The sequence below is a fragment of the Micropterus salmoides genome, unplaced genomic scaffold (genome assembly GCF_014851395.1).
Source record: "Micropterus salmoides isolate LMB-PRFRI ecotype aquatic unplaced genomic scaffold, ASM1485139v1 Ms_hic_scaffold_8, whole genome shotgun sequence".
NCBI classification, from domain to species: Eukaryota; Metazoa; Chordata; class Actinopteri; order Centrarchiformes; family Centrarchidae; genus Micropterus; species Micropterus salmoides.
This window is the reverse complement of record NW_024044570.1, coordinates 24670117-24695248: the sequence shown is the minus strand read 5'-3', so window position 1 is coordinate 24695248 and position 25132 is coordinate 24670117. Positions and strand designations below refer to the sequence as shown.

General features: G+C 43.1%; 1 protein-coding gene and 1 long non-coding RNA gene across 6 annotated transcripts in view; one reads left to right on the top strand and one right to left on the bottom strand.

Moving 5' to 3' along the window:
* Positions 1 to 21772, top strand: part of rassf7a (Ras association domain family member 7a) — a 29593-nt gene extending 7821 nt beyond the window's left edge. The window contains exons 1-7 of one of the 5 annotated variants that reach the window (XM_038706695.1): positions 1 to 365; positions 5583 to 5640; positions 15411 to 15609; positions 16425 to 17347; positions 19450 to 19624; positions 19726 to 19833; positions 21463 to 21772. The exon at positions 1 to 365 is cut by the window's left edge and continues 35 nt beyond it. In XM_038706695.1, coding sequence (XP_038562623.1) covers positions 15507 to 15609; positions 16425 to 17347; positions 19450 to 19624; positions 19726 to 19833; positions 21463 to 21494 — 1341 coding nt within the window. In that variant the 5' untranslated portion in view covers positions 1 to 365; positions 5583 to 5640; positions 15411 to 15506 and the 3' untranslated portion in view covers positions 21495 to 21772. Of the gene's footprint in view, positions 366 to 5582; positions 5655 to 15410; positions 15610 to 16424; positions 17348 to 19449; positions 19625 to 19725; positions 19834 to 21462 lie in introns of all 5 variants that reach the window. The other 4 variants (XM_038706693.1, XM_038706696.1, XM_038706692.1 and 1 more) reach the window with 4 other exon arrangements.
* A 1859-nt stretch (positions 21773 to 23631) lies between these two features.
* On the bottom strand, positions 23632 to 24923 carry LOC119894140. Its single transcript, XR_005442884.1, has 2 exons — positions 24769 to 24923; positions 23632 to 24320 (listed from the first exon to the last, which is right to left on the bottom strand). It is a non-coding gene; the product is annotated as an uncharacterized LOC119894140 (long non-coding RNA).
* Positions 24924 to 25132: the final 209 nt, after the last annotated feature.

Here is a 25132-nt window from a genome sequence, read left to right as displayed (position 1 = left end):
GTGTAGACAGAGAGAGAGAGAAACCTAGCTGGCTCTCAGATCTTGGCTGCGGTGAGGACACCCAGGAGAAGTGCATTCCTGAGGCAGCAAGCGAGGAGAAGGCACAGATAAGGGAAGATAGAGCGGAGAAGTCGTGACATCCTTTAAATCTCCCCCTGACCAAGTCTGACTGCCTCTGACCTGCGCCGGACTCGCACGCTCCACGCACACTCACCCGCTGCCTTTGCACACCAGCTGCACAACCGGCTCTGCTGCTCTCTCAGACGTAAAGGATTCCCCTTCGAGCGAGGAAAAGAGACGGAGAGAATTAAAATCAGACAGAGGGAATAAAGACAACGGAGAGAAGGACAGGATCCTCTCACTCGGTGAGTGGAAGGGCTTGTTTCAGAGAGTGTTTGAATGTGTCCTTGCCTGTTTGAATGTCAGTGTCAGGAAGTTTCTCTGAAGTCTGCCGATCTCTCTGTGGCTGTGCTATTTGTTCAGTTAAGTGTGAATCTTGTGTTGTGTCTTTGGGGAGCTGAGCTGTGTCTTCACCTGTTAACGCTAGACTCGTGCCACCCAAGTATTCCTGTATGAAACAAAAGGACTCAAACCTGTTTGGGTGAAACTTCACTCTTTGTGCACTCGTTTTTTGTGTGTGCGAGTGTGTGTGTGTGTGTGTATGTGTGTGTGTGTGTGTGTGTGTGTGTTTGGAGCAGTCCCAGTGTGAGTCAGAGAGCAGCCCTCTATATGCATGTTTTTGATTGAGTCATTTAAGTCATTTACCATGTTGGAACTATGAGACAGAGTGCAGGCTATCTCTTTCACAGGTCTCACAGTCACACGGGCTGCTCCTTTTACCACTGTGGGATTAAAGATTAATTTATGGAGGGCACGGGCAGAGTTCAGCTCGCTCGCTGCGTGTTCTCTTACCGCATTTAACTGTTAACGTGCTACACATCTCAAATGCCAACACTGTGCAAGTCTAATGCACCAAACCACTCTAAGCCTGTTTAAACATTGACTCATCATTATGCATGGCTAGTATCTTATTTAACATTTCCCAGCATGGTATGTGTCAGATAGTGGAACTTGGAGCTCATTAGCAGGCTGTATTTGTTATCCAATCAGGACCCATCGATTGGTACCCCCCCTCCCCTCCCTCACCCCTTGGGAGGTGATTTTTTTCCCCCTGACTGACTGTGGGAGTTACACAGTTACAGCATATGTGTTATCTCTGTTTGTGTTTTTCACACAGTGAACTTGGTTCCAAAGAGATAGTGTCATCATAATAGATGGTTGTAAGGGAAAGAGCCAAATGGACAAGTTTTACTCAAGCATATATCATTTATTTATTCATTTATTTTAGTTAGTTGGTGTGGGAGACCTGGGTTCGTTTCCCACTGTGAGACGTCCACCAATGTGTCCCTGAGCAAGACATTTAACCCCTAGTTGCTCCAGAGGCGTGCGACCTCTGACATGTATAGCAATTGTAAGTCGCTTTGGATAAAAGCATCAGCTAAATGAATAAATGTAAATGTATCACATTTAATTGTTACTGCTATTTTTCTTTTTCAGTTATGTGTACCTGCACTTGGTAACCCTCATTTAACTGTACCAGGTGCTGATACTGACTCTGAATACCACAAGCGCCTTGAAAAACCATTTGTCTTCAGTATAGAGTATTTATTACCTCAGTTACTTGATATAATGTACTGCTAAATGAGGCACTAAAGATATTATACCTAAAGTGACTGTCAGATGACAGGATAATTATGTGGTTGCCAGCAGTCTGAACGCATTTTAAAACTTTGAACTTTCTTCCCAGCCTTGTTCAGTTAGCACTTCCTTTCTCTCCACCTTCCCTTTGTATCTCCCCCTCGCTGCCTGGATATTTCTTATTTTCTATCACTTGAATGAGCTTGTTCAGCATGGAGAGAGCAGAGTGTCCTCTGAGAGTCGCCTTGCCTTGTTCTCCGCAATGTTATTTTTACTGCTCTTTCACTGCTTGAATACACAGATGGACTCCCCTCTTCTTCCAGAATAGTCTGTCTGCGTCTCTGTCAGTGTGTCTGTCTTTCACTCAGCTGGCATGGCAAGCAGATTGAGTGTACGCCGAGATACCTCTTGGGAATTCTTGATGGGAATTTTTCAGAGTCATTCTTCATGCTGTGAAGTGACTTCTTTTCTCACCGTCCTCATGAGGAGCGTTTCCCAACTTCTGCAGATGCACTCAGGGCCAGACGTAATTGGAAATGCTATGACAGCATAACAGTGAAATAACATGTTTGCATGTTTGGGGTTGTGATTATTTTTGGGAAGGTGGCTTGAACCACTTCCCCTCCCTTCTTTCTCACGTGTTGCTCTGTCTACCTCTCTTGCTCCCTCTTGTTCTTTCCGTGTGTCCTTCCCCTGCCTGTGCAATGTGACAGAAAGTAGTGCTGTGCTCGGCTCATGTCGGATCCATTAGGGATGAAAGCACACTGCAGTGATAAAAGATTGATCCAGTCCCCCTTGCATCACACTCACATCCCTCACACCCTGCTTCCTCATCCTTCCTTACACCACTATTTCCAATCCAAAGTCAACCCAGTTTTCAATTTATCAAATCATCTGCACTCCTCTAAATAAATCATCCTCACCAAGTTTACTATGGCAGACTTTCCCCGCAGGATTTCATAAAGGGGAACATTTTAGTTTTTTTTGCTGTACTAAGCCTGTATGTACAAGGTTACAAGATCTCGGTGATGCAAAGAAAAGATCTTCCTTCTCCTGAAATTCTCTTGGCAGCACATGCAAAAAAGTAGAACCTCATTCACTCTCCAGGTGTTTTTGTTCTACCAGGGTAATATGTATTTGGCTAGCATAGCCAGCTAAGCATACACAGGCCTTGCTTCACCTGTTGTATCCGAGGAGGCAAAGACAAACACAACAGACCTGTAGTTTGTCAGCTGGGAGCCTATAATTACTGAGAGGAAGGAGAGGATTTGGAAAAGGAATTTCACTGCGGGTTCTGCTTTTAGATCTTAAGACATGAACATTTCAAGAGCACCTGAAAACACAGTTTTTGAGTTGTAAAACTGCAGAAATTTCTGGACCAATCAGAAACAAGTGTTTAAATCTTTTGATCCCAGCTGGAAGTTTGAGAAACATATCCCCAAGGGAATGGTTTGTTGTACTTGTTTTTGTCTTCAGTCAACCTTTTTAGGGAGTGTTGTTGAAATAATTTTAGGTCATTGAGCAACATACATGTCGTTAGCCTCAATCTCTCTTCATTCATGCAGCATGTGTAGGTCAGAGGTTGGATTAAAACACCTTCTCTCAGAATGTCCTTTCAGAGCTTATTCCTAAGGACATGTTCCCAAGTGAGTCCAGCTGGCTGGAAAGTCAACCTGAGTGAATGCTGTCATGCCCTGTCAGTGTGAACTTTGCGTAGCCTTCATGGGCATTTGCCCTGTCTTGTCATCAAACCAGTAGCTTCACATTTCCTGTTCTGTTGTAACAGTTTGACACCACTGGCAGGTAATAGTTGCTGGGGATGTCTCCGTCTGTTTGTCTCTCTGTCCATGGCTCTCGGTCCTATCGTGTGTAGTGATTGTTGTGCGGTAAACATCTCTGCCAGCCCCCCTGGGATAGTCATGTGACTGTGTGTGTGTGTGAGACAGTGAGCAGCAGGTTGCTCCCTCAACCAGCCACGCTGTGTTGACTCTCTTCACACAGGGCTCTCTGGGCAGTAAATAACAGGGTGCCTAAATAACATGGACCGGGGGGGGGGGGGGGGGGGGTTCAAGACACCAGCAAGAAAGAGAAAATGTCTTCCTCGGGGGCCCAGAGATATTAAATCAACAGAGAGGAGAGGAGAGAGGCAGGTGGATTTGACAGACTTGTCCCTCATGCTGAGAGGCTTGACATTAGACCTCTCATTGAATGTAGATGTGTTTGATCGAGCACATCAGAAGCAAAACAAGTAAATGTTGCTCATGGGTATAGATGGCAGTTACTCGTACACAAACGCACATTGGTGAGCAGAAATACACGTCTGAGCAAAAATCAGAGTTACAATGATTTTACCTATTTATTTGACACAAGTGTATTGACAGCAAATAAACAAGAGTCTTTCACAGGGTTAAACATTAGTGATTGTGATCATGCTTACAAGCATGTGACTGCATGAAAGACAGGAAAAAGCTAAATTAGGAGAGCCTGCGTAACCAAATATAGGCATCGGTACATTTTTCACCTAGCCCTAGAGGACTGTCACATGCACATGCATTTTCATTCTGTCATTTTGTTTGTTCAAAGAATATACTCAAAGCACAATCTTTCAGGTAAATCTGTGCCACTTATTGTGCACACTTCAGACTACCATGCTTCCCACAACCCAGTGACAAATAGACCAAAGTGGACACTTTTTTCATCCGTAGAGATGAACAGATAAGCCGTATTTTTGGTGTCACTTTACTCTCTTGTCTGCAGCTTAAGGTGCTTCAGACCTGGGCCCTGTGCCAAGATGCAGGTTTACTGAGTTGCCTGGGTACCTTGGCAGAGTAAAACCTGGCTCCCCCTTCAATGCTGAACTGCCTGCTCCAGGTTTTACATAGCAAAGTTATCCAGATAATGTGGTAAACTTTTATGAAAGGCCTCAGTTATCATGCCCATGAGACCGACCATAGTTAATTGTTTGGTCAGTTTCATTTTGGCATACCACAGACTTGGGGTTTGTTGCAGTCTGCTGTTTAATATTCTCCCTTTAACACACACTCGTCTTTGTGCTGTCTTGTCCACCCTCCCCTTCATCTCTCCTCCCCGTCCTCTCCCTTTGTCATTCCTCAGGGGTAGCCGACTTATCTCTCATATGCAAACTCAACAACAGCAGCCTTGTCGGTATTAAGCTGTGTGTGTGTATGCATGTGTATCCATGCCAAAGATCTCTCCGGTGATCTTGAGTCAGGGGGGTGAAAAGCAGCTTTCTGGCGGTGAAGGGGCACCTCAGACAGATATACCGTCGTAGTCCCAAAGGTGTTCCTAGGATACTGAGAATCGGCCATAAATCTGAACCCTGCCCTCCTACCTTTTCCTTACTCATCTCGACTGTACCCCCCTCCCCTCCCCCCCACTGTTCTGAGAGGCGGGATCGTTACGCCTCCTCAGAGTAATGACAGGGAGAGAGTCGTGTGTGACACCTCCCTATCAAACTATAAATCAGGCGTATTGAGAGGCCCACTCTAAGCCTTGTGATGCACGTGCAACATAAACAGATTTCACCCTACACTTTCTGGCTGGGTATATCAACCCTCAGTACTTTGTTGGTACAGAATGAACACTGTGTATCAGAAAGTTCTAAAAGCTTGCATCCAATGCTCAGAAAACTTTGTGATTTTAATTCAAAGTTCGCAATTTTTGTCAAATGGAGAAAAATGGCATTTTGTAGAAAATCAAGATTATATTTCACAAAGACAGATGATGTTTTATCCAAGATAGAGCTTTGTTATCATCACCAAAGCATTACATGGTATGGTATGGTATCAGTGTGGAAAAATGTAAACAACATCCAGCCATAGTTGCATTAACACCATCCTTAACACATTTTATCCTTTTCCCAGCACATTAAACCCCAACCCCACCGCCCAACATCAGAAGATGAAGTTCTCTGCATTCAAGGTACAAAGTACAAGGTAGTTTATTTATCATTATACAACACAAGATTGTTCCTTTTCCAATGACCTTATTTCTGTCACATGCTTCGGAAAAAAACGGATGAAAAACAAAAGTGTAGCAAAGTTTGAAGGAGCTACCTGCTGCTTCATAAACATTCATTGCCGGTTCCATAGCATTCATGCTTTCATAAAATATACTAAAATTATTTTAAAACATCTCTTTTCTGTCTGTGGGGAAAAGATGCACTCTGCCTGTGACCACCTGGTAGTCTGAGCATTATTTTTATTTTTGCATTAACCTCCCTGTTAACTATGATCCATCTCTGTTGTAATAATACGTTTCACTTTTAAGTAGTTTTTTTATTCAGAAAATGGCTATAAAATCGGACCTACATGTGATTTGACATGTGTTCACAGTACAAAAGCTTTATTATATATATATATATATATATATATATATATATTATATAAAGTCAAAACATTGTTCATGATTTGATGACGTATTGTACATTCCAAAGCGCTCGTCTGTACAAACCTCCCAGTATGGACCTTATCTCAGCACACACAACAGTATTTTTGTGGAATGAATCTTGGGATAAATTAAAAGACATCTTATCTGTCTTAACTGTTTTCACGGTGCTGCGATAGGTTACCTGAAGGTCCACACACACACACACACACACACACACACACACACACACACACACACATGCTGCCTTTCTGTGTCTCTTTCCAAAGGCCAGGTATGTTGGAACTCCCAAGGTAAATATTAGTAGCATGTGAGAATAGATGTTTTTGCACAGCAGACTGACTTAAGCGGTGGAGTAACATGTGGCTTGCTCTCCAACTACCTGGCAGCTGTTCAAAGTATGTCACAGTCCGGGGACTCCGGCTTTCAGTTTCAAAGTTGAATCTAATCAAAACCAGCAGTGAATGGATTGAATCAGTTTGTGAACTACCACTGTAATGTCCGTGACCTCAGATTGATGTCCTGGGACGAAACTGAGCGGAATTCTTCACTTTCATCTGTGAAAACATTCATTCAGCAGACGGGTCCGTGTTTTCCTTTGGTTGGAGTCATATATTTTTGTAGTAATATTAACGGTCCAACCCTGCACAGGAATGTGCACCTGCTCTGTCCTGGATTGATAACAGCCTTACCTAAGACTGAACTTAAGTCTTGTATATCACTGTCTAATGATGTGACAGAGCTGTGTGTAGATGATGTAGGTCTTTGGCTTTGAGCTTTCTCGAATACCATTTTTCTTTGCAGCAGCACATTGATATTTGTTTCCTTGGGCATGCTGATGGCAAAATTCTCTTTAACTCAGATAAGGACTGGCAAGTGTATATTTTATCATGGATTGCTCGGAATTAAAGTATGATGAAAGACCAACACCAGTCTCAGTCGCTGGCAAAATAGCCTCCCTTCAATACATCTCCAGTCAGAGGAGTTTTCAACTGTATGAATTAAATTACATTCAGCTGCCTGGACTGAACCATTGACGTTTTCTTTTGTATAATTTGAGGCCTTAGAATGTAAGATGACAAAAAAAGAAAGCAAGAAAACTGGAGTGAATAATTGATATGAGCAGACATGGAAGCGGCCTTTAAATTACTGATGAGCTTAGCTTCAAACCTGTGACACTGGAGGCTGTGCCATTCCTGACTCCTCACAGAGGAAGTGAGAGTAGAGCACACACACAAACACACACGCACCTGCAGAAAAATTCATCTATAAATAGCAAGGGTTGGTAAATTTAAGGCTACTAATTTCTACTCGTGTGTTGTGTAAATTACATCCTTTTTAAATGAGTGGGTTCACTTTTACAGTTACATGTTGCTTTAGTCCCACATAAAGCATCGTCATTTAGTTTGAGTCAGCCAGTCTGCTGTCTGTCTTTCAACTATGTAACATATTATTTTAGTTGTGTGATAGCTGAATGTCCATCTGACTGTACTCACTGCACACTTGTATGTGTTATCTGATGTGTGCACTCTGTATTGAGTTTGGCTGGGAACAGACCAATGTCCTCCTTCCCTGGCAAACATTGCTGAGTCAGGTCGGGGGTATGTAATTACACATGGGTGCCCATCAGCAGTCTGAGAGCCTTCTTCCCTGGCTCACCCAACAATACAAACTCCTGTGCTGCTTGCAGGGCTCAGCCTGCAGACAGCCAAACCACTCATCCTGAGCCGAGGTCTCGGTGGAGGCCAGTTCTGCCTGGCCTTCCACAGGCTATGTGCAATCCTGCATTATCATTCTCACCATCAGCTGCTGGCTCTGTGGGTGGATCCATGAGTCAGCGCAAACAAATTCCTGGTCTCTAATGTACTCGCCTCCGCACGTTTTCCGGGGTTGAAGTGAATGACTACTGCCAAGCCAGGTATGAATAAGTCTTTCACTCGGTGAGATGAATAATGTAGTATTATTTTATTGTGGCTGGGGCTGTATAAACTATTGAGCCCACAAGCTTGTGCGAGTGTACCTTGTTTCATTTATTCATTGAGCCTATTCAATGAAATTCAAAAGTGTGCCAGGGTTTCTTTATATATCCAAAAACAAAACTTACCTTCTAAGCATTTTCGTGAATTCAAATGAACTTAAGAGTCTTTCTCTCACACCTTCCCCCTCCCTCCTTCTCTCTTGTGGTTCAGGACAGGTTAGCCTCTGTCTGTATGAGTGCTGCTGGAGATTCATGATGACTGGGATTTCACACTAAGTGCTGTTTTACACAGTGTGGCTGCAGTAGTAGTGACAACCACAGTTGATGGCCATGCCCTGAATGGCCGTGTCGAGGCCTGCTTCAGATCAAATGGAATAATTGACCTCAACCTTTAACCCTCCTCCATCATCAATTATCGCACAGCGATTACACAGAGTGGAATAACCCCATTCATGCAGCTGATCTGGGACATGCGCTCACAAGCTTTTACTAATGAGTCTGCTTTTGTAAATATATATACCTCTGCCCATATTTGCCCTTGATTTAGAGGCAGAGGTGTGCCCTGTGCTAATGAGCCACTGATCCACTCTCATTGAGATTTCACACTTGGACGAACCAATCATTATAATGGAGAAGGCTGAAGGCTGCAGCGACAGATTTCTGTATCTAAGTATGACGACTAAAGCTTATTAGTGCTGTTTCTGATTCCTCTGCGCCAAGTCATTAGCATGTCAATAGAGGAGAGACACGGACGGACAGGGGACATTTTTCAAAGAGTTAGTCGGTCACAAGCGTTTGGTTTTTGTTCCAAGAAATATTTGCCAAATTAATGTGCTGTGACAAAATGCATTATTCATCAAGTGTGTTGAAGCTTCAGTGAAGCTTCAGTGAAGCTTCAGTGAAGCTCCGTTAGCGGGGAACCAGGCAAGCAGTTTGTCTGGAGCGCCTGCTGCAGCCTGGCCCTCTACTGTGAGGAAGAAGAAGCAACACAGTCAGTGTCATAGTAAAATACACAATTTTATATGTATACACTAATGCCTGCATATAAATTAAATGCTATCTCATAAACACACACAAGTTTTCCTTTTTGCTGCAGAGGTTTTGCATGTACAACAAAGTGAAGAGACTGCTGTTTGATGTTTTGTTAACGCCCCCCAGAAAAACTAAACCATCTAGCCGTGGCTAAACTATTTTTCCTACGTTTTACTGCCTTGTCACATACTATAAAAGCAAATTATCTTTTGTGTGAGAGGTGTGTCTACATTGGAAAGTTATTAAGTTTTAATTTAGCCCAATAGAAACCCTCAGATCTTGGATCTAGTTTCCTCATGTGCCCAGTGGACCACTCCCTGCTCTCTGACCGCAGGCTCTGCAGCACCGCTGATAATGGCTTCTACATGGGAGTTACGGTGTTGTGGGAGCTGTGGATGGCTCTTAGAAAGCATCGCTTTCTTCATGACAGATCTGGAAGAAGATCTGTTAGAATCAAATCAAATCATGATCACAAATATATGAGGCTAGGCTAGGCTTGTCTGTGCTATTTTATAAAGCATCCACCATCTGCGTTTGCCTGAGGACTAAGTTGGTCCTAGTGTGTGCAGATGTTCTGTATAGGGGATTAGCACAGTTCAGTCCCTGAAGCAACATTTACTTTTAGAAAGACTTCTGATCTTTTGAAAAGAGATGTTAAAGAGTCGAGCGATACTTTGTGAAAATACTGGTGAATTTATGCAGAAGAAAAATTCAAATTGCAGGTGGAAGAAAAGAGAATCGGAAATGTAAGTTATTATTCTAAAAAGCCTTTTTCCATTAAAGTACTATGTAGGGAAGCTTTCCAAAGCCCTGGGGCTGTGTCTGCAAAAGCTTGCTCATCGTTAATAATGATGTTGATGGTTTTTTCTTTCACCCAGTTGGTTGCTTCCAGCACCACGTGGATACTTCTGTCCAAATTTAGCGTAAGTGGTCAGCACCCTTACCAGATTAGTTGTTTATATGAGTTTTGATTAAATAATTAAAGCCAGTTGAAACTCCTGCAATGTATGGTTGTTGTACTTGTGTGTGTAGTACCACACTTTTGTAGGAAGTGTACATGACATTTAGACAGTGGACATTTTTCTTGCTGTGCAAACAGAAAGTGACTGAGAATACCCATGTGATTCAACACGAGATTTCCACAGAGAACCAGTTGTAATTGCTGAAGCAAAAGGATAATTTTCTACCATTATGAATAATTATTGTGCTGCACTCAACTACGGGCATGTTGTGAACTTTTCTGGTTGTCTTTGCTCTCATCGGTCTTTGAGAACATAAACGGCGCTCACTTGGTAGACTGAAACACCGGATGACAAAGAAGGGGGAGGAGGAATAAAGAATGCAAAACAGGCGAGGCGAGGGAGGACAAAAGAAAGTATTTTATTAGTTTTATCACTGGTAACATGTGGACACAGCAGAATGGCTGTAAAAGCTGGCGAGGCACAGCAGATGACACGGTGATGCCAGGGGCCACAAAAGAGGCAACACTGTCTGCTGAGTGAGTGTGGAACCAGAACAACAATAGTGTCTCTGCAGTACAGATGAGACCAGGCTGCTCTGTGCCAGCGTGTTACTGGCTCTTTGAGTGTCTGTGTGTCTCTGCCAATGTGGACCAGAGTGGCACAGAGGGGACAGCTTCTCCCAGCACTGTTCATTGTCCTCTAACAGCGATGTCTAACCTGTTGTATACACTTTAACCAGCCTGGGCCAGGGTCTTATTTTCTCTGCTGATGCTGATAGGGAGAACTGTTTGTCTACACTTGTATTTCTGTGTGTTTGTGTATCTGACGTTGGTTCACATCTGAGGCAGTGTGTGATGTACGCTCTGCCCTTTACTCCTGCCATTGTTCCACGGACTTCTGTTGTTGCAGAGATAGCACAGTAATCACGCTGAGCTGGAGCAACCTCACATAAATATAGCCCTAAATGGCAGGCTTGCTTGCAAACACACTTACACATACAAGCTCGGACATGAGCACATACAAAAGTACCTTTGACCATTGCACTAGCTTGGCACACACACACACACACACACACACACACACATTACACACGCAGCAAGTATCCTTCATGTAGCCTAAGAGTTCAGGTGTTGAGCAGCTACAGTACATTAAAAACCTGCTTGGAATTCTTCTGAAACACCAAACACAAATTAATCATTTAAACCTTTTCTAAGGAGATCAGGGGTTAAGGGCAGGGCTGGGTGGTAAGGCCTAACATTTTTATCACTGTATAATTTGAAGCATGGAGAGTAATGGTATAGCATGGTATATCCGCTTTTCCTACATTTTCAATAAATGTTTCAGAAGGGTAAAGCACTGGTATGGCAACATGGCAATTCTTACTGTACTCTTAACTGTATTATTAGGACATATTTCATGTTGTACAGAGGTATTGTAAGAACATTTATTGTGAAAAACTGCAATAATAAATACAAAACCTTTTCTTAATTAACTTCCAGCTTTTTTCTTTTCTGAAGATGCATTCAATGCTTTCCTCATACTCCAGAACATGTTTTTATTTGAGGTGATAGAAAAGATTGCTTGTATTACCAACCCCCTTTGCGACCACTGTTGTCCAACAAAATTTGCAGATTATCGTTTTCTGCTTGTTGTCTGACTTTTGATACCTAGTCCACATCTGTATAATGGAAGCTGAACCAGCCGTTTCTTTATATCCAAACAAAGCTGCATGGGCCTCACGTTTTCCAGACAATTTGCTTTCGCAGACTGATGAACGACAAATCTTGCTCTAATGGTCAGCACGGTTTAGTCAGATCTCATAACGTTGGGAAAATTCATACCAGTGTACTTTCTATCTGTTTTTACTGTCCACCCCTATTTAAGGGTTTGTCCGTCCAGCTGCATGAATTCTTGTGCATTTGTGCTTGTGTGTATGCCTTTTTGGATTCTCCTGTGCAAGAAAAATCATGCAAAACTAAGTGGGGAGTGGGTGTCTCCCATGTTTCCCACAAGATTGTTGTCTGAGCCAGATGTTAGGTGTTTATTTTTAAATTGTAGAGAGATGGGTCCTGTCAGAAAGTGGACGTCCACACATCTGTGGATTTAGACATGTATGTTCATTCTCAAGCCTCATCGTGTCACATATTTTAAGTAAATTGACAGCAGTTGTTTGGGCATATGGACAATTCCTTTTGGTCTGAAAAGGCCCCTCAATTTACAGCCCGACTCTGTTGCTTGCACAGGGTGGCACGCAGACGAGCCGCATCATGCCCAGTGTGTCTGCAGGGCTGCTGCGATCCTAACCATTTCTGCCTTGAGTCGAATTCAGCGAGAAGCTAGGAGACTGTTATTCAAGGGAGACAGACAGAGGCACAGACAGGGTGATGAAAGATGCAAAGCGGGTTAGCTGGATGGGTGAGTGATGATGAGAGGGTAGAGGAGGGAATGGCACATGGCTCCAATCACTGCTCTTTTCTTCTACCATTCTTTCTCCCTCTTCATGTGTCTATCTGTCAGACTTTTTTCCCACATATATTCTCTCCCTTTCTAATTTGCTCACTGTCTGTCTTCCTCTCTGTCTCTCTTTCTCTCCCTTTCATCATACCGTATGTCTAGTCTGTTTTCTTTATTCAATTTAAGCTCCTCAAGTGCCTTTTTTGTGCTTGTGTCTGAGCCTGGAGTGGGAGATTTTTGATTGCTCCTATAAGTGATTGTGCATTTTCATGATTTTTTCCTATGAAAAAACACCTGCCAGGCCAGAGCTCAGAGTTTAAACAAAAACTGTGTCCTGTTTTTTTTTTTGGTGGGTGGTGTTAGGGTGAAAGTAAAGGTGGGAGTTGGAGTCGCCCTCCTTTTTGGATAGCAAATGTGTTGGTTGACAGACTCTTTGGCTTTTGCAGTATTTTGAACATTATTTCAGCCCCTTTTGTTGTTGTTGAGGGCCTGCTTTGACAGTATGCTTCATGATACTGAGACTACATATCACAAACAGTGTAAATGTGCTTCTCCTCCTTCTGTATTTCAATGAGAACTGACACAGGACTCCGGAGCTATGCCGTGAAAAGGACCTGGGTCAGGCGGATGTCTGGTTCTCAGTTTGTTGTGCCTGTGACAAAGAGAATAGACAGCAACCTGAGACTCACAGGCCTGTTTGTTTCCTGTTAGCGTAGATTATCACATTTCACCAGCCAGGAGGGACGAGAACTAAGCATCATGAGAGAATGACATTCTTAGCCCGGGAGATGTCGATGTGTTTGTGTTCTCATTTAATGAGATTGTTACAGGGCATAGAAATCTATTATGGATAGAGAGACCTTTCAGCTAGGTACTGTCCGCAAGTTTGTTTGCATGAAAATTGCATCAACTCCAGTTAGGTACGACCTAATTTCCCTATACATGCAGTTTGTATTTCACAAAAATGTCAAAAGTTCAACCTCTGTTTGAACTTCAAATGTTTCTTTCCGTTCCCCCTTGCATGTTTTAAAAAAGCCTCACAGCTAAAGTAAATGATTGTCCAATGACTGGCTAATGTGCTTAATTATGTATTGCAACACAGCACCCTCGGTGCCCTCTCGAAGAAAAAATGTACGTCTCCGCTGTGGTGTTTGATTTTGATAGGCACTCCTTTTTCATATCAAGTTTCTTTCCAGATGACATCACCTCGCTTGCATGGCTCAAAAGAATTTCTACCACATGTGATCACCCATCTCTATCTCCCACTTGTTTTCTGTGATCTCGTTCTGCTGGTTCAGTCACTGAGCTGTGCCGTCATTGCGTCTGTACGTGGTGTCATGTTGAGCTGTTCTATGTGATGTTGTTGCCACATCAGATAGGCTGTTGCTCCGCAGCAGAGGTTGTGTTTGGCGTCTAAACAGCGGTCGCAGCAGTGGTGGAGCGGGGCAGCTAGGTCAGCAGCAGAGGGGTTGGGGTGGGGAAGAGGGCTTTGTTAAGAAAAGCAGGATTTCTTCCGGCTGGCAGATGAAGTCAGTGCATTCCTCCAAAGCAGCTCCCTATAGGCAGCCAGTGGAGCAGAGCCAGGCACTGAATGAGGGGCAAGATAATGGTGGGGCTCAGTATTAAACACCTCCCATTGAGAACCGGAGAGACAGGCAGAAAGAGAACACCATCTGTCTGACTGGGTGGAAAGTTGTCTTTTACCCACCTAGGTTAGAAAGTTTCATTTACTGTGCCAAGTTCTATAGATAATCCTACCACTGCCCGAGGCATTTCACTTTTTTATGAGCACTGCGGTATTTTATTACCTTGTTTTGAAGCTTAGCAGTGAAAGTACAGACAGACAGAGGGAGGACTGAACATAATGATTTTCATTTAGGTTAAACCTGCTGCGCAGATGTGTGCTGGGTTACCTGCTGATCTGCTCTCGGAAGTCTGAGACCCAGTTCTGGTGCCTGCTGAGGGGGATCAAATTGAGGGACATAAACACACACAGACACACACACTTGTTCTATCTCTCCTGCTATGTTTCTATGTATTTCTACCCGCACATACGCCCTCTCCCAAACATAGACACACTTGAGTTGCTCCACTTTCCCTGTCCGTTCCCCTCGGCAGTAAGCTATCATAACGTCTTTGAAGGAGGGCAGCAGAGCGTTTAATTGGGTTACAGATTGGCATTTCTGCTCCCAGGTCCACAAGATACAGCCTGGGCTCTTAACTAACCACTAGGAACTTAACAAAATGCTACACTGCTCAACCTCTCGACTGCTAGTCTTTTTAATTCAATGATGCGCACACTCAGCACAGTACATTTTTGACGTCTGTACTGTTTGGTGTTGAAACTAACAAAATGACTAACACTTGATGGTACTATGTATATGACAACTTCCAGTGTGTTTTGTTTAGGTTAGCAACACATTGTGTGATATGTGGGATAAGATTACAAGGTAACAAGGTAGATTTAGTTACGATTTTTTAACACAGGGTTGTATAACAAGATTAAATTGTAGTTCCCTTTATGCTACTCACAAAAAACAACTTATGTAAAAATGATAGTGTGTAGATGGTGGATAAATAACAAGTCATAGAAATAAAACTATTGTACATGGTGGAGTCTCACAGCTTGAGAGACGGAGCTGTTCCGAAGTCTGGTGATACGACAGCGGTTACTTCTGTATTTCTTGCCAGGCGGCAGCAAGGTGAACAGTCTGTGGCTGGGTACTGTCCTTTAGTATCATCATGATACATGCTCGATACGATAAACGATACATCACTATCCAAACGTAGGTCTGGTGTCTTTTTTGTTACCCCCAAGAGCATTCCACTGTTTTAACATTTACAAAAGTCTAACATGTCTCCCTGTTCTTGTCTTTCAGAGTCAGTGCCATGCATTGTTGAGTTGAGCCAACCCAAGCTGAAGTGATCGGTTTTGAAGACCATCTTACCCTTTACCCCGTCCTGCCTGGTCCCAGATGGAGCTAAAAGTGTGGGTAGACGGAGTAGTGCGGGTTGTATGCGGCCTGTCTGAGGAGACTTCCTGCCAGGATGTGGTCATTGCTCTGGCCCAGGCCATTGGTGAGTACCTCAAACTCTTTTCTGCTATGAAATCATTGAGTTTTCATGTTGTGAAACCAATTTCCAAGCTGTTGTTACTTGGCACCATGTTTATCTGTTTGACAGTTATCTAAAGGCTTTAAGTGATTAGATAACAGTCTTGCAGGGAGAATTTGAAGCAGACAAAACAAAAGTACTTGAGACATGCCAAGGTTGCAGCAATCTGGTTCTGCGCTCACTTTTTCATTCTCCACTGATTCAAATCAAGTACTCTTCTGGATTGTCAGTTTGGATTTGTGCGGGCTCTCTGTCCCTTTATCCTCCGGCTTTAGTCAAGCCATACGCTGCATCAGCGATGAACAACATAACTCCAGATTTAGCACTCTCCTCCTTCCATGAGTGAGCTGCCTGCCAAGTCATAAGGGAGGTTTTGTCCTAATTTCAAGGTCCTTGTGGAAACTTCAGTTTATTCAAAAAAAATTTCATGTTGTGCAAGTCTTACGCGGCAGCCTTTTATTCCAACCCTCAGAGGCCAGGGATTTAGAGGTATCAGCATCATCATAATGAGCTTGATGTCATTTGTTCACTTAGCATTACTTCTGTAGAAGCAGTGGGGGGAGTCAAACCAGCTGCCTTAAATACACTGGAGGAGAAGAAAGGTCTTCCGCAAGTAACTGATCAACAGTCACGGCTGATTTATGTTTGTTTAAAAGAGATTCATGCAGCTTCTTCAATTTAAGATATTTGTGTAGTGGGTAGATATGGTGGTGGTTAGTGTTGTTTTTCAGTTTGTAGACATATTTCTGTGTACTCACTCTGTCTCTCTCTGTCCACAGGCCAGACAGGCCGTTATGTTCTGATCCAGCGTCTTAGGGATACGGAGCGGCAGCTGTTGGCCACAGATAGGCCTCTGGAGTCTCTGGCTAAGTTAGGCCAACATGGCAGTGAAGTTCAGTTCTTCCTGCGCCGCACTGGCCCTAGCAGCAGTGACGCACCTGGCTCAAAACAAGACGGACCAACTCCCCACCCACTGCCCAAGCATCCTGAGCCAGAGCCATCGAAACGCAGCCAGCCTAAGAAAGCGCACACCTTTAACCTGGGGCCATCTACCTCCCCTAGAACCAAACCATTTAAGAAGTCTCCTCGGGACTCTCCAGAGCAAAGACCCTCCCCCTCTCCTTCTCCCAGCCCTGTATCTTCTCATGTGCCATCGCCGTCTCCCTCACCACTTACAGGCCCATCCAAAGAGGAGGTCTTTAGGAAAGTTCTTCAGCAACAGGAGAGACTGAGGGCCATCGAGGCCCAGCTAGAAACCCTAGAGAGGGAGTCACGTTCCTGGGAGTGTCCCTACCCATCTCCATGTCCTTCACCCGTTTCTGACGCTCGCTTGCAAGAAGAGATGGAGACACTGGAGCAAGTGGTGCGGAGAAACCAGGCCGAGCTTGCCCATGAGCAGTACTGGGAGGAGGAGCTTCAGGCAGAGGTGGAGAAGGAGCGAGGAATGAGGAGGAAGCTGGGGGAGCTCCATGCCAAGCTAGACGACTGTGGACGGCGGCTCCACGAGTTCTCCGTGCGCTCGTCTCAGCTGGAGAAAGAGATCCAGCGGGAAAGCCAGGAGGTAGGGAAAGCCAGAAGACCTGAGGAGTCCCTCGATGCCATGACGGCAGAGCTCCAGAGACAGGAAAATCACGGGACAGAGCTGGGGGAGCAGCTATCTGAGACTGACAAGGCTCTGGGGAAGGCAGAGTCTCTGCTGCAGGTAAGGAGAGAGGTCACGGTTCTGGAGAAAGGGCTATAAATCCACATAAGCCCATGTGGCGTTTGAGGGGTGTAACCACAGACCTTCTTCTAGCTATACTGTAAAACTGTATCCCTCTCCTACCTGCATTCTGCAGCAGACAAACAACAGTGCAGAGACACTCATAAAAGGAAAAAGAATACTAAAACAGGAAACATGATTTATTGTGGCATTTTGATATACAATATTTATTCAAGACATTACGATGACTACTGACTGTGTACTCATATCCTACCTTGTATGAAAATGTATTCTCTGAAGAACTATTTAAAGCCTAGCGGAACTGGTTTGGCAGGTATCATCTTGTATGCTTGTTCTGTTTATATTACATTGCCAGTGTATACATATTCTTGTACCCTGTGTATGGAAAAAGAGATTAAAGAGGATTGATTTGTAGAAAAAGAAGGCCCCTTTATTGGATCAATTTAGCCTCAACTTATCGTAGTTTGTAGCGTCGTTGTTTGTTTACTTTTGATGGTTGTCATAGGTTGTCAAAGCTTAACCCAGTTTGAAGTGAAACTCGAGTTCCCTCAAAATCCACATGGAATCCAGGACTCGGGTATCCACTTCATGGAGCTCATTCAGAGTAGTTCCAGCCAGGGAAGTGAAGAACATTAAATTCCTATTTTATTGTAGTAGAGTAGATGGTGTTTTAAATGTTTTGTCACAAGGAAATGGAGCACACTGAGGGCATTTGTAGTCTAGTGTTTCCATGTCTTCATTAGCAAAGATCATCCAGACTGAAAGACTGTTGTCCCATTCACAACCCACTGGGCTCCAAGTAATAAATAGCAAACTGGCTGCAAAACCAATTAAAACATAACAATAAACTCATTTGCCTTTCAGTCAGTCATCCTCATGGGAATGTGTCTGACTCTGAGGGTGAACTCTACAGATTTAGCGCCTGATTGATGGAACAGAGAGGGATCGTGTCATGATCAATTTCCCAATTATATAGAAAGCATCCAGCTGTAGAACAGAGGCATTTTTTCTTTCATACATAGTGGTACAATAATAATAATAATATGTACTGCCATGTCATAACATGCAAACAGTACTGCAAGAGTTTATAATCTGAAAGTAACCACAGAGACATTTTGCCACCCAGACAGTTATTGTCTGGAAGAAATAAGATGCTTTTCATTTCCAGTGACATGTTAATGCCAGTAAGATGATACAGTGTGTCTGGCCGTCAGTCATCACTCAACTGATCGTTCAAGGCTGCTAGCCGAGTGTTTATGTGTTGGTGATGATGAGCACAGCATTCCTGTCATTAGGCTAATGGAGGCAGACCTGCAGGTGTGAACTGCCTCAGCAGGCTGTCCAACAGTCCAACATTAATTACACACACACATAGGTACTAGGCTTGGGGCCTATTGCATACTGCTGCTGCTGCTGCTTCCTGTGCTGTAAGCAGACACATTCATTAAGCACAAATGGATAGTCGATTAGGACTGATTGACTGGCCTGTTTGTGTGCATCACACTTGGCGCAAAGATGACGCCACTGTCTTGATGGAGGTATCCACGTTTTCAGTCATTCTAGCTGATGAAAAACTTTCCAACCTGGCATTAACACAACTTTGAAACGCAGTAGCCATGTATCCATCTATAAATATGCCTCAGGCTGCTGGAATCTGAAAAAATGTCCATGGTATTTGTGGAACTTTGATGAATCATTGTAGCTAAATGGGTGTGATGATGGTGATAGGTGACACAAGTAGTCTTCATCAGTTACTTGAGACTAGACTTGTAGACTCTGCTGCCCTCTCATGGTGATCAGATGTTTGGCATTTACAGTAGTAGTAATGTGGCAAAATACAGTAATCCTGTCTTATAAATACATTCATAAATTCCACTGTTGGTGTGTAATTATTACAGTTATCATTAACAATAGAATTATATCTTCAGATTAACAGACATGTTCAGCTCATCCCTTTTCCATATGCTTCGCCCACTTTGCAGGAAAACAAGATGTAAGTGTTCAGTGAGTCAGAGCTGACTGACGTGAGCTCTCAGTCGTCCTTTGTTTTCCTCACTGATCCATGTTCTTTTCCATCTCAGGCCAAACAGGAGGAGCTGGAGGAGCTGAACAAGGAGCTGAGGCAGTGTAACCTGCAGCAGTTTATTCAACAGACAGGTGTCCTGCCCACGCACACCCACTCACGCACAGAGCTTCAGGAGCAACTGGAGCAATTAGAACTGGCACATATTCTGCAGGATGGATATAGTAATGGAAGTATGAAACAAAAATAAATATTAGAACTAAAATTCAACATGGTATGCTTTGCAGTTAGAGTCAAGACTTGCCCACTAAACATATTTCTTTATCTCCGTCAGGCCACAGTGTTACTCCAGTGGAGTCACCACCCCGTCCCACTGCCAAACAGTTCCTGGGACATCCACGCAACCTGCAAAACCCTCTAGTGTCCAGTCTCAACCCTGAGGGTGTGTATGTGTGAGACCCCGCTGCTTCTCAAGTCCATCCTACTCTGCTCCCCTCCTGCCCTTCCCGTCCCCTGGTCCCAGAGCCTCTTGCCCCCAAACTTTCTACCCCAGCTTGATTGGGTGTAAGGCTACAGCTGCCATTTTTGGTGTCGGGGTAGTAGTCGCATCTGTATGGTGGAGGCCCCTGCTAATTCTCAGCAGCTTTTCTGCTCTACTTTTAAAAGCTGAAAGACTCCTCTTTTGCCCATCTCTTCCTCTTCTGTTGATTCCTCTCCCTGACTTTTTACAGTTGATTTAATCTTCCACATTCGCACTTCCATTTGCTTGTTTCCTTTATGCTTTTAATTCTCTGGATCTGTCCTATCCTTTTCATGTTGTGTCTGCTCCCCGCCCACCCCGTCTCTCACTGTTTGCATCTGGACTAACAGTAGCTGCTTTCATTAAACTTTAATGCATCTGGGAACTTGCTCCTAATCCCCACCTCTGTAACACAGGGCGGTCTTCCCACCCTCAAGTGACAAACGTCTAATGACAGCTGCTTTTCACCGTATCTCCATGTAACGCATCAATCGCACAGGGAATGACTGTAGCAGACATTCTGATTGTAGTGCTGTTTTTATACTGTGACATGGAAAGATGTGCCACCAATGTCATTTCAGTTTGCCTTTTTATGTATGGATACTATTTATATATGAGGGGGATGTATCTATACAATGCCTTGTACTTTGGTGATGCTTGACTTCCAAAGAGCAAGAGCCTTTTCACGGAGGTCTCTGCAAAATGTATTGCACTGTCCCATTCTATTTCTGTGTGAAGCCTTGGCCCTTGCTTGCCTACAGAGAAATGTATCTTTCTGTTCTCTTTCTGCTCTGCTTGAAGACAGTGCAACTTATTTTAGGAAGTTTATAGCTTTTACAAGTCTATTTTAGTCAAACTCCACGCTTAAAGAAGGAATACATTTCAAACGTAGCGCCACAGGGCCATGGTTTGTTAAGATATCTTTCTTTTCCTGGGACGGACGCGCCTGGTTCTTTTGCTGTCATCACACCTGACATTTGACCTGTCATAACTTTCAATGTGCCTCAGTGTACTGTAGATTTAGGATGAGCTTACTTACACAACAAAACCAAGCAAACAAAGGAAGCAGTTGTTTCCAGTGCTTTTGCTATCGTCATTACTGTTATCCACAAATCCAATCCATCTAAAACACCTAAACCAATATTTACTTTATAATTGCAGTTAGTATTTTATTATATGTCTCTCTATTATGCTGACAGGTCAAAGTGACGTGTGTTTGAGCATGCACTCTTACCTTACTGTCTACAGTGTGGTGTTTCCTGTGTGGACTTATACAACCGCTCCTTGCTTTGGAAACTACAGACATTGCAGTGATTGTTGTAGAAACATGCTTAAAACCAATTCTGTCCCAAAATGCTACTCTTGACTACAAGACTTAAGTCTACGGGTAATGGAATTAACACATGGACTGCTCTTGAGTCGGCTTGTGCTTCTCATAGGCATGTGTAATTACCTTGACTGACCCAGGCCTCTCCTGCTGTGTCTTACCTGAACAAAATGTTTTCCAGACAAAGGGATCGTCATCCCCACTTATTTTTGTGTGTCTTGCAGTCCTGACATCCCGAGAGTCATCGTGGAGATAAAACATGGACCGCAGGGCCAAGGGCGACTTGTTCACTGTTCTGTCACCCATCACCGCTTATTTAACCCCTTTCTTTGTAACTCTTGTCATTATTTAATCTACCATGATATACATACTGTATATACATAAGACAAATATATTTAGAGTTTTGCTACTGTAAACACTGCAAAGTATGTGTATGAAATGTAAAATAATTTAGAAACCTTTTCCCTAGAGCAATTATTACTATGACTGTGTATTTAAATATGATTAAAAATGTGCATTGTGTTTTAGATAATACTTTGTTGAGTGATTGTTTTTTCTTAATACCTTGTTTATGGAATCACATTTTATTATAATCATCCTTGTAACTACAGTAACTAGGAGCAGAGTTGCGGTGCATCTGGAATACCCTGCAGTAAATAATTAACACACCAGTGTACACAGTGACAGTGCCATGAAGCTCTTATGTGAAAAGCATTATGAATATATTATAGGTACTGAATTATACATGCTCTCCTCTTTGCTTGTGGTACAACGGCTGCTATGATGTAATGATATCCATAGGCGGTTGATTGAACGTAGAGTGCATCCTTGGGAGCAGAGGGAAATGTGGCAAACATCCTGGCTCCACAGCAGCTGCTGTTATGGGTGCTGTAAAACAGTATATCTACAAGACATGTGACCATAAATGCACAAGAGCACTACAGACCCGTTAACATTTGAGAAAGCTGACTATCAGTCTATTTAGTTGTAAACGTACCTTGTTGATAGTTTTCAAGTCCGCCGTGTGTTCATGGTATTAGTACAATGACTTGTGTCTTTTTTCTTGGCACCAGAGGACACGCGAGTCCAGAATATTGTGGACTCTATCCCTCTGAGTCGATGCATGTTCTCCCGATTTCTTAAATTATTGACAACAAAACTACTCATTGTTTTGTTATATATTGTCCTTTGCGATAAAAATCACCCTGGCATGATAGAATAAACACACAGCTGCACAACTATAGGCTTCTGCGCAACACTTTGCTCCTCCACCCCTTTCCTGTTTGTTTACCCCGGAGAGTAAATATGCTGGCTGTCACACACTGAGTGACTTGATCTTCCCTAGTACTCTGGCTAACCCCTAAATGAAACCCTGTAGGTATCTATAAATACACTCATCTGCTGACACTCGCCAGGTAAAATCCCAAGCATGCACGTATTTTATTTCCGTTTCCTTATACATACATGAATGGATATCAGAATCTTTAATCAAAAATACACTTTAGTTTAGCAATTTCCTCTTCATGCCATGTGTTTAAAGGTAAGGAGGTAGGTATTATGATTCATTATGCAGGATTGGATTTTACTGATAAGATGTAGAGCTGTCTGGCTTGGCAGGGGGTTAGATAAGCTTCAAATCCTTGTTTGGTTCCCACTGTCTGGACAAGCCCACAGCATGGTGCAGCACTGACGCCTACCCCTGGATGTGAAGGATACTGCACATAACGTAAAATTATGCACATGAACATGAATTAAAAATGCAGTCTCTCTTTGTATTTCCTGCTTACTACAATCACATTGAAAATAATGTATTATTTAATGCCAGGTCAATGCCATATAGGGAAAAAAAAGATATTTCTGAAAACCAATTGCATTAGATCTGAGTTTTTATTTTTCTGGGGACTTCAGGCCAGTTTTGTACATGTATTTTGTTTTCATTACTATTCACATGCAAAGTGAAATATATCAACCCTCGCGCACTTCATATCTAAACCCAGAGGACTCCAATCTCATAAACGGGACATTAACAGATTATGATGATGTTTCAGGGAATTATTTCTGCTCGTACTCCATGTGAACCCTATCCAAATCCACATTGGAAGGTTTTGGGTGAAGGTAAAAGAAAGGTTGAAAAGCTGAAAGTTTGACTGAATTGATACATATTTACAACAGACACCAGGCGTCTGGGAAAGCACCTCCTTGATATGGACGAGAGTGACCATCTGCACATCCACATTATGATGATGACAAAGAATGGGGCCACAAGTTGATGAGTCTGACATACTGCACTTATCTATTCCTCTGTGTCACAATGAGTCAGTGTGCACCGATGGGAATAAAACATGAAATGCATTACACGGCGGAGCAGAAAGTAAAATACACAATGCCACAAATGATTTGAATAGAGACTTTACTTCTCACTTGAGGGTTACTTTTTACAACCATATAATGTATGGATACAATTGATTAGGTTTTCATTACCTAATTTAAAGGGGTGGGCACATTACTATATTGTAATCCATTTTGTTCTAAAACCAAGTTCAGTGTCTCATTTTTGCTGGAACATCGCCCCCCCCACAAAAAAAAAAACATCTTGGAGGACCCCTGGAGGGCCCCTGACCTCAAATTGGGAACCAGTGAGATTGATGATGATGATGTTGTCTGCACCACACAGATGAAACAGAAACTGAAACAAAAAACTCACCAACAGTCTTGACAGTAGGTGGCATAAAAGAGGACGGCTCCATAGGGGGCAATGCAAGAGCAAGTGGCCCTAAATAAGAGAAAATATGTGAACATAGGAGGAAGTAGGCTACAGTTCACATGGAGACCGCTGGGAGAGCGGTCATGTTGAACAGGCAATGTGCACGGGACACGATCAAGGAGTGCTTGTAGATGGGTGTCTTTCCAGTCCGGCCGTGGCTGGTCTTGGACGAGCCAAAAGATGAGAAGTACTCCCAAAACCAGGTTAGCCGCTGTCACACGCACAGTGGAACTGGCAACTGACACAATGTGCGTTAGTCAGTGGCTTACCTGCTTTTAGATTTCACACATTACACTGACAACCATAAGCACACGCAATCTGTAGAGAAGCAAAGACAAAGGCTTTGTAATGAAACAGTGATAAGACATAGACATAAATATTTAGATCTTCATCTGTTTCTATGTAGGCCTACATCACTTATACTTATTTAAATGATTCCACACAAAACAAAATTATATAACAATTTCAATAAATCGACAAATATCTTAAATCCTCGATTGCCCCAAAACTGTAACATACTGTACTACGGGATTAGAAATTACAGCTGCCTTTCAGTCCACGATATATGTCTTTGGCTCCCGAAATATATTAAAAATTATTTCAATTTCAGTTGCCATCAAAAAAGTTCCAAAAGAATTAATAATTACATCTGACAACTGAGAAAGAAAAATAAGAAATGTATAGGAAAAAGACATCCGACGTGGCCTATTCATCCACACCATATAGCCGGAATAAAGAATAGTGGCAGATAAAGGTAGCTACTTACCAGCCCCAAGTTTTCTTTTGGGTTAATTTTAAAAGAAATAATCTTTCGTTTTCGCCGATAGAAACCCGTCTGCCATCTCTCCAAATATCCAAATTGTTTTTTCTCTACATGAAATCACAGTACATGGTTAAAGTTAGGTGCATTTTTAGACTACTGTAAAGCCTACAACGACGTAGAAGTTCAGTTCACTTGCTCTACCCCTACCCTGCCCACTCCCCTGCATCTGCAACCCGACCTGGTTATGCAAATTGAAAAGAAGCTGGCATCGCGCTCAGCCAATGGGCTGCCGACTTGGAGTTGAATGGCCCACCCATCATAGATACTCGACAAATTAAGATTTTTGAGAGGTGGGCTTTATGAGGCC